The 11,140-nt window shown below is 38.3% G+C and overlaps 1 protein-coding gene across 1 annotated transcript; it reads right to left on the reverse strand.

The window, feature by feature from the left end:
- Positions 1 to 4,121: 4,121 nt before the first annotated feature.
- Positions 4,122 to 5,717, reverse strand: LOC132304753 (uncharacterized). Its single transcript, XM_059802475.1, has 2 exons — positions 5,524 to 5,717; positions 4,122 to 4,908 (listed from the first exon to the last, which is right to left on the reverse strand). The coding sequence occupies exons 1-2, from the start codon at positions 5,715 to 5,717 to the stop codon at positions 4,122 to 4,124; spliced, it is 981 nt and encodes a 326-aa protein (XP_059658458.1).
- Between the last annotated feature and the right edge of the window lie 5,423 nt (positions 5,718 to 11,140).

The following is an 11,140-nucleotide window of genomic DNA, read 5'->3' on the forward strand; positions in this document are numbered from 1 at the left end:
GATAAGAGTGAAATTTATCCAAGGCGTACACCACAGCTAGCAATTCTTTTTCAGTGGTGGTGTAGTTCAATTGGGTATCGCAGAGAGTTTTGCTAGCATAATAAATGACATGCGGAAGTTTATCCACACGTTGGCCCAAAACCGCCCCTAATGCATAGTCGGATGCATCACACATGATCTCAAAGGGAAGAGACCAATTAGGGGGTTTCATGATTGGGGCGGAGGAGAGGAGAATGCGAAGTTTGATGAAAGCTTCCATGCAAGCGTCATCAAAATTGAACGGAACATCCTTGGCTAAGAGATTACACAAGGGCCGTGAGATTTTGCTAAAATCTTTGATGAAGCGACGATAGAATCCGGCATGGCCAAGAAAAGAACGGATTTGACGGACGGAATTCGGAGGAGGAAGATTAGAGATTAACTCAACTTTTGCCTTGTCTACCTCGATTCCCCGCTTAGAAATGACATGTCCTAAAACAATGCCTTCTTGGACCATGAAGTGGCTTTTCTCCCAACTTAGAATGAGATTCGTCTCTTTGCATCTTTGGAGCATAAGAGATAAATTTTTGAGACACGAGTCAAAGGAGGAGCCAAATACGGAAAAATCGTCCATGAAAACTTCCAAGAACCTTTCAACCATATCGGAGAATATGGACATCATGCACCTTTGGAACGTTGCCGGTGCATTGCATAGACCAAAAGGCATGCGTCGATAGGCAAAAGTACCAAAGGGACAGGTGAATGTTGTTTTCTCTTGATCTTGGGGGGCGATTGCCACTTGGTTATAGCCGGAATAACCATCAAGAAAACAATAGAAGCTTTGGCCGGCTAACCTTTCTAGGATTTGATCAATAAATGGGAGTGGGAAATGATCCTTCTTAGTTGATGAATTGAGTTTCCGATAGTCAATGCACACACGCCACCCGGTGGTAGTTCGTTGTGGCACGAGCTCACCCGCTGAATTTTCAACAACGGTGAGCCCGGATTTCTTGGGGACAACTTGTGTGGGGCTCACCCACTTGCTATCAGAGATAGGATAGATGATTCCCGCATCTAACAATTTGATCACCTCTTTCATGACCACTTCCTTCATATTTGGATTTAACCGGCGCTGGACCTCTCTAGTAGGCTTTGCGTCATCCTCCATATGAATGCGGTGCATACAAATGGAGGGGTCAATTCCTTTCAAATCTGCCACTGTCCAACCAATAGCTTCTTTATGCTCTTGGAGCACCGCTAAAGGTTGGTCTCTTGGTCGTTTTGAAGATCCGAGGCAATAATGACCGGAAGGGTTTGCTTTGGACCAAGGAACACATACTTGAGATGGGCCGGGAGCGGCTTAAGCTCAAGTTGTGGTGGAGATAACAATGATGGGACCGGAGGGGTGGTGGAAAGTTGGGGAAGTGGTTCTTTTGGGATTTTCAGGGAGGTACATCCATGATAGCATTAATATTAAGCAAGGAATTTACTTCTTGAATGGCTTGATCAACATCAAAGTTTGAGAAGTCAAAATGGGACATGCAAGTTTCAAGAGGATCTTTGCTTAGAATGAAGGGGAGAGATTCTTCGACCACTTCATCGATGACATCCACAAGAAAACAATCATCCTCATTGGAGGGATGTTGAGTTGCATGAAAGATGTGGAGTTTGACTTGCATGTTTCCAAAAGCAATGTCCATCACTCCGGTTCGGCAATTAATTGATGCATTAGCCGTGACTAAAAATGGCCTACCAAGGATCACGGGAATGTGCTTTTTTCGGTCATGGACCGGTTCCGTATCAAGAACCACAAAATCTACCGGGAAGTAGAATTTATCCACTTTGATGATAACGTCCTCGAGAATACCTCGTGGATGCTTGACCGATCTATCGGCAAGTTGCAAAACCACGGAAGTCGGCTTAAGATCTCCCAAACCAAGTTGTAGGTAGACTGAGTATGGAATTAAATTCACACTAGCTCCTAAGTCAAGGAGGGCCCTCTCGATTTTGCTGTCACCAATGATGCAAGAGATTGTGGGGGCACCCGGATCCTTATACTTCGGGGGAGTGCTGTGCTGAATGATAGCACTAACATTTTCAGTCAACCTCACTTTTTTAACTGGTTTGAACTCCGTGTCCACCTTCAGGCTATGTGATCGGTTGATCAACTATACATCAACCTTCGCAATAGCACGAATCATTGTAAAATAGGGCTATTGGTCGGGTAAGTCGAACCACTGGGACTGCGCTAGTCTATGGCAACCTAAGAGTCTAGACTACTTTTAGAATGATGAGGGGGTATATAGAGTTTTGTTGGTTTGTCACTTATACTATGAATTGAAATATGCATTAATGAAAAACTTGCAAGAATTTAAGAGATGAAAGATGAGCAAAGAAGACTAAGGAAGTGAATCCGCCTCCATCCCTATACACATGCTAGATTAGACCTAAATTAGGGAAAAAACAACATATGATGGTCAAAAACTACATAGCAACACATAGTTGCCATGTAAGTAATTAAGAGGTACATTAGGTCTCAAACAAGTATAATCCATCAAAAGGGTAAACATGTTGAGACTACCTAACTAAGGTGTAGCTTATACACGTTTACTTAAATGAAAGACTATCAAATTCTTGACAAAATGATGAAGCACATGGAGCTAGAGATTAAGCATACACCATCAAATGATTTCCTAAGCAATGGTCTATCAAAGTCACCTATCAACATGCCATTAAATCATTTCATAACCTTGTTTCCATTCTCACCATGTAAACTCAAGCAAAAAGATTAATACAAGACATCACCTAACATAAGATAATGAGCTTGAAGAAATCATCCATACTTATATAAACATTCATTACACCAAATGAAGTGCTCTTAGCTATGAAAAAGACCATAAATATACATTGCAATCCCCCAATATAGACTACCCTAGGACATGCTTACAAGGGAGGGACTTCATCACCTCCCTAGAGAAAGAGTTAGTTACCCATTGCTAAGCTAGAAGAAGGTAGAAGCTCCATCTTCATGGCCATTTTCGTGCAACCTTCTTGGAGCTTGAAGAACACACCTCTTTTGCTCTCTTCTCTCTCCTCTAATCTTGTAGTAAATGTAGGATAGCAAATGTGTGGCCTTTGGTAGCTTTTTATTCTCCAACAAAACCCTCTCTCTCCTCCAAGGAACACCTCCAACCACTTCATAAAGAAGGAAGATGGCATTGAGGAAACCAATGTGCAAGTGGCTGAAATTGAGCCATTTCCGAGTGCAATCTACCTGATTTTCGAGCACTCGAAAAGTGGTCTCGAGCACTCTAAATTAGTGCAATGTGCAACATGCTCTTCTTGCTCAACGCTGACCTACTTTGGCAAAACTGCTATAACTTTGTGCCCCGAACTCCGAATGATGATCTGTTTGAAGATTTGGAGAGCTGATTCAGTGCTTTAAAAACTTCATGTTTTGATGAAGACCCAATTCTTAAGTCTGGTTGGTCGAAAATGGGGAGAAAGGCAGTACTTCATTGCTGCCAGGCAGTTCTGCGCACCTCTGTTACGAAGATCATAACTCTCTGCTCCAAACTCCGAATGATGAACCGCTTGAAGATTTGGAAAGCTGATTCAGAGATCTAAATCTTTCATGTTATGATGGAAGTCCAGTTCTTGAGTTTGCTAGGTCGAAAATGGCGACAAAAGTCAGGATCACTGCTGCCAGAAATTCAGAAATGGCATCCTTTTTGTTCAAAATTCCACAAGGCATCATTTTTGCTTCCTTTTTGCACTTTAACCTGAAAATGCATAAAAACATGCAAATGGAGTTAATCTACATAAAATAATCAATAACTGGGCTTTGTTAATGTAATTTAGGGCACTTAAATATACAGTATTCAGCGCTTATCACTATGGCAGGAGATTGAGGGATCGATCCCTACCATGTCTAAGTGATCCCAGGCAAAAGCATCTGCATTACGTTGAATGACATTGATCAATGGTTCTTTCTCCTCGGCTGTGCAGGAAAAGCCTATATAAGTGATTTTCTGAGGGTCACCAAGGATTACTTCTACGGCTCCGAGGGATTCCTCGGTTGGTTCTACAGCTTCTGCTTCTTCCGCTGCCTTTAGATACTTGGGCAGAGGACTCTGTAATTGCTATTTGGTTGTGTCTCTGGGAGTTGCATTTGACTGAGGTGGTTTAGACACCTTATTCGCTTCACCTTGTGTCAGCATATAACATTCTTTCGCTGCAACTTGATTCCCCCATAGATTAATTACCTCCTTACCATCCGGAGATAAGCACTGCATCACTTGGTGAAGGGTGGATGGAACTCCATTCATTCGGTGGATCCAGCCTCTGCCCATGATGAGATTATATGAAGGATGGATTTCTGTTAGGACAAAATTCTCCTTCAGTGTTCGTTTGGCCACTGTGACGGATAAATCTACCACACCCAGGGGGTCCACCTTCGTACCGTCGAATCCCATTAAAGGATTGGAAGTAGGTCGAATTGAAAATGACGGTATCCCCAATTGCTCAAAAACCGTTCTTGTGATAATATTTGCACTACTTCCTAGATCTATCAAGGCCCTTTTGATTACACAATTTGCCACTAAGAGGCTGATGACCAATGGATCTTCATAGGGAAGCTGAACTCTGGACAAGTCACTATTGCTGAACCCTATGCTGATGCTGCCCGAGGCGATAGTATTGACCGAGGTTAGCCTTCTGAGCTTATGGGCTACCCTCAATCTGGATCTGTAAACCTCCTCAGACTCTTGATCATTTTCAGATCTGCCATGTCTCGCATGAATGACTTTTACTTGATTATCCTCCACTTTACAAGGGTTGACCTCTCGGGGCTTCACGTACTCATTCACCGTGAGGTAATTTGCCAACTCACCTCGGGCTATCATGCTCTCCTCTTGGCGCCTAAGGGATCTGCAATCATTGGTCGAATGTGCATAATCTAAATGATAAGCATAATGCTTGCTTTTGTCCCTCTGCTCCAAGGGTTGCTTCATTAGTTGCCGTGTGGTGAAACTCATCTTATTCTCTTAGAAGAGCCGAGCCAAAGTAGTTCAGAGAGGTGTGATTCTTTCCTCTGTCCTTCTCTTCTTCTCAGGTAATTGAACAATTGGGGTTGAGGCGCGCTGGCTTTTCTGAACTTTTGAGTTTGGAATTCTCTCCCGAGGCTTATTCTCTACCGTGACGAGGGTGGCGTGCCGCGTTCGGTGGGCTACATTCTCCTCGAGCCGGATGTAGATCTAGGCTCTAATATTGAGAGTCTGCATGTCCGGAGGAGAATATTTAACTAGGGAAGTATAAAACTTAGTCCCTTGAATCATTGCAAGTTTGAATGTCTCTATGGCAATGGCAGGATGACAATCGGCTATTTCCGAAGCTTCCATATTGAATCTATTCAAAAAATCGTGCAGTGATTCCCCTTTCTTTTGCCTTATGGTAAAGAGGCTAGCCATACTCTTCTTTTACTTCTTATTTCCACAGTATTATGCTAGGAACATGGTGCACAGAGTTTCGTAATCTGGGATAGACCTGTGTGGCCTGTTCTTGAACCATTCTAGTGCTGCTCCTGTTAGACTGGTGGGGAAAACTTTGCATAACCAAGGATCATTGCGGTCGTCCAGAGCCATCTTCTGGGCGTAGTGATCCAGATGACGAAAAGGATCTCCTGTACCATCGAACTGAGTAAAGGAAGGCATGGTAAACTTCCTGGGCCTCTCAACCATATACACATCGTCAGTAAAAAGGAGTCTTTACTAGAGAGTTTTTGTGTTCTCTGGCCATCTCCGCTGGTGTTTCAATATTCAAGAGTCTTTTCTCATCAAAAGCATCCTGTACACCAGCACCATCTGGGATACCATTAGACCACACTGTAAACTTACGGCTAGACTCGGTCTGTTCATCCTGCATGCGACGAAGGAAGTTATCCGAAGCAATTGCCTCAGTCCTTGTCCTCTGCTGCTGCTGACCCTCGTTAGGCCGAGCTTCATTGAGTCGTACCCCATTGAGTTGAGGCTCGTTAACTGGAGGAAGAATGTTCTGGTTAAGGGGCGATGCTGCCGTATCACCCGGTGGTGGCTATGGTATCAACTGAGCCATCGCCGTTTGAAGAGTGTTATTCTGTTGTTAAAGTAAGGCGATCTGGGTCACGCTAGCTTCGTTCGCCTGACGAAGTACTTCAAACTGGTGCAGAAATTCTTCCCGCATCTTTTGCATCAACTCTGTCTGTTGATCCGCTGAAGATCCTCCATTTGACATTTTAGATGGTGGTAACATAATTTACTTGAAACAAACGTGGGAGTATCTTTGAATATAGTTCCCACAGACGACACCAAAGTGTAGGTGCAAAATTCTGCTCAACCAATAATGATTGAGAATAATTAAACAACACACTCAAAAAACAGTAAGAATAAATAAGAACAATAGATATAGAAGCATAGAATTGTTTGATCTCTTTATTAGAGGTCCAGGCCTTAATTTATATACAAAGATTGGTAGAATTATGGTAGGACTCGCATTGCTTGTCCTCCAATTATTACCATCTTTGATATTCTTTACAAATAAAGTTCTTTCTATTGTATATAATTTTCCATACACAGAACTTGCCTTGTATGGAAAATTCTATCATATAATCTTCCTTCTACAACAACTTCCTTCTTTGTTGTATCATTTATCTACCAGAACTGATCTTCTTTTAATGAATTTGGGCCGTACATGACCTGATCCACGCGACTTTGCTAATGGGCTAGATCTCTTAATTCGGACTTGAACGATACTAGAAATCAGTTCGCTGTGATCTTGGGCTAGCGAATATGACTTTGGGCTAGCAACGAGCTTGGACTGGGCTCTAGGCAGGATGGGCCTCTGACATTTGTGATGGATATTTATATTGTGATGACGTGTATCATTCTCATTGGAGGGAGATTTTTCCCTCCATAGGGTAAAACGGCCATTTTCAAAATACAACCTTCATTTTATAGATAAAATGAACCGGAACAGTGTCCCCTGGTTTATTTTGCAAAAATTAGAATAGTTTTGAGGGTTTTCTTTAAAAATAAAAGTTCAAGAGGGTTCTTTGAGAAACATTTACTCGGAGTCACATTGTCATTTTGTTAAACTTTATGTCTGAAATATCTATTAAAACCTTAAATTTATAAGTAGTAAAGCTAAATAAGGTGGCTAGGTGGCTTAACATCTACATTACTGTAATCTCCTCTTGGAGTGGAAGGTTGAAATTGTTTATGGGTAATGATATAGGGGCCGAAGGTATTTGGCCAAACAAGGGACGAATTTGATGTGGCAAGGCCATCTCATATGATTAAATCTAAGTGAAACAATAAAAAGACTAATGTACCCTAAATGTTTAGCATAATTTTCATTTAATAGCCTTTCAGATCTGAAATAGAACATTCAAGAACTCCTTAGCCTATGAAAGTCATCTCTCTAGCTCCGTCTCAAAACTCTCTGGACTTCTCAATCTCTTTCTTCTCTGTTCTCCCCGTCAACGTTTATCTATTTGGCATACCTCGCTTTAAAAACCTTTAAATTTGTTCCATCCTCATGACTCCACTAGGGCCGGCCATCATCTTGCACATCAAAACCTGTTCAAATAACCTATTCTTTTCTATGGTCTTCTTCCTTTCAAAGGCGACCCAGCTCAATAACAATCCACCATTGCATAAATCAAAAGACCAAATTTCCTTCACAAAAACCTAAATAAACCTTGAAGAGGAGGGATTTGCTGTCATGCACCATAGCCAATTAGTAATCAAAAGGGAAGCAATGCAAAATTGGTCGGCTAAAAATGGATAAGCTATGCAACGTCAGAATCATCCAAATTCAATAATGCTAAACAATGTAATTTGGGTATATATATATATATATCTTTGAACACCCATAATCATATAGATTTTATATTTTTATATACTTTTACACCTACTTTTTTTTGGTTCGCCATGGTTCTACGATTGTCAAATAAGGGATTATTTCTATATATCTGGTGTTATACAAAAGAATACTCTATAACGCAGCGTACTCACTCCTGTGGGACTCCTAGTTTTTCACGCAAGGTCAGATTTAAGAATCTGATGTGGCCTTGTTCGGCCAAAACCTTCGGCCCCTGTATCATTACCGATTGTTTATTAGATGGAACTTGATAGAGAGTCTTTATAAGGGTAGTTTTTTTAATTGTATTACGAATCGATAAGCATTAAATAATGAATATGTAAATAATAATAATAATAATTGATTCTGGGTTTGATAAGAAGTCTAAACAACACAAGTCACCGAGTTAGGAGTTGGTTGGATTACGACTTTTAATGGATGATGATAAGTGATAGTTTGCTTATCCTTGTTGAAAGGTAAAAGGGAATTGATTTCCTTCTTAAATGCAACTATTATCTCTGCTAAGATGTACGCACAAACAAACCCGAGAAACGATCCCTTGATTACCAATCAAGTCTCTAACTTGGGAGCCCTTCCGGCTAGTACACATTGAAGACTTGCTTATAAAAGTGATTTTTATCATTTTGGTTAAAATTCTTGTAATTCTGAAATATTTAGACACAATCTTTAAATTTTAAGGCTTAAACTTATTCATTTATTAATATATATATTACATATATTTTTGAGTTCAAAATAAGTAGATTGTCGTGTTTGTTCACGAACATGTTTTTGAACTAACAAGCCCAAAATTGTTTTGAGTTTTCTATCTTAATGAAGCATGAAAATTATATTTTAACTAAGGCTCATTTATTAAACATGCAAACATGAATGGAACTCATGACATGCCGAACCTGAACTGTAATTACTAATATTGTTTTTTCATCGGATTTACTCCAAGTCAGGTTATTTTGTTAAATTTTATGTGTGAAATATCTATTAAAACCTTAAATTTATAAATAGTAAAGTTGAATATGAAGGCTCCGTGGCTTAACATATCTATTTGGCAGTCTTAGAAGGGTAGTTTTTTAATTGTATTGCGAGTCTATCTAATAAGCATTAAATAATGAATTATGTAAATAATAATAAAAATTAATGAATCAACTTTTTAATCATGGTAACAAATTTTATGTTGGTAAAAACAAAATTGACTTGATTTTGATCATTTTGGTGTTAAAACTCTTATAATTTTGAATTTTTTATTATTGGCGATTAGTAAGCAAATAAGTAACCAATTAACTTTTTTTTCCTTTTTCTTTTTTCATGACCTAATCAACCCATCTCACTTTTTTAAAGTTGAGGAGGTTTTACCATTGTCTGGAGAGAGTCGTAATATGATATGAGGTATACTTGATCTCACGAAGAATTTAAAATTGGTAACCCAGTAAATTAGTGTTTTTGGTAATTTTAAAGTGTCAAACTTCGACTCTCTCGTCTACTAATATAACTTTTAACTCTTATTGTCTTATATATATGTATTGAACTCTTTTCACTTTTTATACGGAATCAACATTTGATTCCGTATAAAAAGTGAAAAGAGTTCAATACTAGTTGTATAAATTTTAGTTCCTTCCAACTCCCTTTTTAATATCCAAAGTCTTCTCTCTTTTGGTGCGTGCCGTGCTAGGGTTTTCAGGGAGGAGCGAATTAGAAGAATTGAAAGACGGTTGTCAAAGTTTGTTACTGTATCGTGCTAGGGTTTTCAGGAGGAGCAAATCAGAAGGATTGATATCGTTGTCAAAGTTTGTTTCTTCTTCATTCTTCCCCATGTCTAATGTTTTTTTTCCTATGAATGGTTGACTTAAAATTGGTTTTAGAAATTTGCATTCTGCTGCTTTTTTTTTTTTGATAAAAGACTCTTATTATTTATTTATAAAAATATTTATTTCAGATTGCCACAAAGATGTCGCGGCTCAGTAATTTGAGTACTAATTCTCTATCCACCTTACATTCCTAGTCTTGATTGTGTTTCAATTTTCACTAATTCTATGTTTTTTTCGTTTTCGTAAACCAGTTTTACTTTAGGCGCATTTCTACTTTCTAAGGCGTATGTTTCATTCTTTTTTTCTTTCTTTTTTCAATTGATTAGTAAACAACTTGAATTAATACTTGTACTCATACAATGTCGAAGAATTATTTTTAAACAATGGTAATATTTCATTATATGTCTCTTATATCTTAATTTTTGTTTTGATTACAGGATATTTAAATTGGAGGATTGGCTCGATAAAGGGTATGTCTTATTCCCCCTTGAAACTTGAATCTACTTTGTGTAATTTTTTTTTTTTCTTTCACTATCTATTGGTCTGGCTTCGTATTGTATATGAAACAATTACGGTTGTTTATGGACGTTCACATATCACTACATGACCATAGAGTTGGGAGATTATTTATTCGTGTTTCCTTTGTGAGGGAATTTCCTAATCCACCTATCACTCCCATGAATTTCATACCTTATAGGGTAAAAGAAAGTAATTTAGGATTTGCTCTAGGGAGCTATAGTTTCTTTCTTAGATAATTTTTTTTTGTTGCATTATTATTATTATTTAAATATATATCCCTACCAAAAACTAATTTCTCTGTTTTTTTTTTCTCTGTTTTTTTTTTCTTTTATATTAACATTTTTTTTAATTCATTATGTTTTTTCCATTTTGATGAAATTAAAATAAAAGAGTATTTTGTATTACAAATTATGTCTTGGTTGCTATTAATATTCATTGTTGATGTAATTTTTTTTATATTTTCATTTCAGAAAGGTAGAAACATCGGTGAGAAAGGTGGATATATCGGTGGGCACACGCACACGCACGTATACATATACGGCTGACTGAGCTATATGGGAGATCGTACGTCAAGTAGATGCTGCAAAGGCACAATATGAAGATGAGATCAAGAATAAAAAGAAATTTAGATTGTAAAGGACCCTTTAGGATTGCTTTTCAATCTCTTAAAAGTGGTTTTATTTTTAAAATTTGCATTTGGATGTATTTAGTAAACATAAGAAACACTTTAATAAGTGCGTTCTAACTTTTAAGAAGAGAATATATTTTAGAATATATATATATATATATATATATATATATATATATATTAATCAAAAACACTTGGCATTCTATTAAGCACTTTATGCATCTTAGGGGAGTTTTTTAGGCCTTCTCATAAGCTATGTGAATAGACATTGGATGCGCTAGGTATACGAGCCTTACAT

Source organism: Cornus florida, unplaced genomic scaffold (assembly GCF_030987335.1).
Source record: "Cornus florida cultivar Cherokee Brave unplaced genomic scaffold, ASM3098733v1 CherokeeBrave_3.0.0_Hap2_Chr04, whole genome shotgun sequence".
Taxonomy (NCBI): domain Eukaryota; kingdom Viridiplantae; phylum Streptophyta; class Magnoliopsida; order Cornales; family Cornaceae; genus Cornus; species Cornus florida.

Bases quoted from the DNA above. Each gene is read 5' to 3' on its own strand.
- LOC132304753 (XM_059802475.1), bottom strand. From the start codon at position 5,717: ATGGTTGAGAGGCCCAGGAAGTTTACCATGCCTTCCTTTACTCAGTTC. The intron at 4,909-5,523 runs GTCTATCCCAGA...CAATGATTGCAG, and splicing joins TTCAAGAACAGGCCACACAG to ATCCCTTAGGCGCCAAGAGG.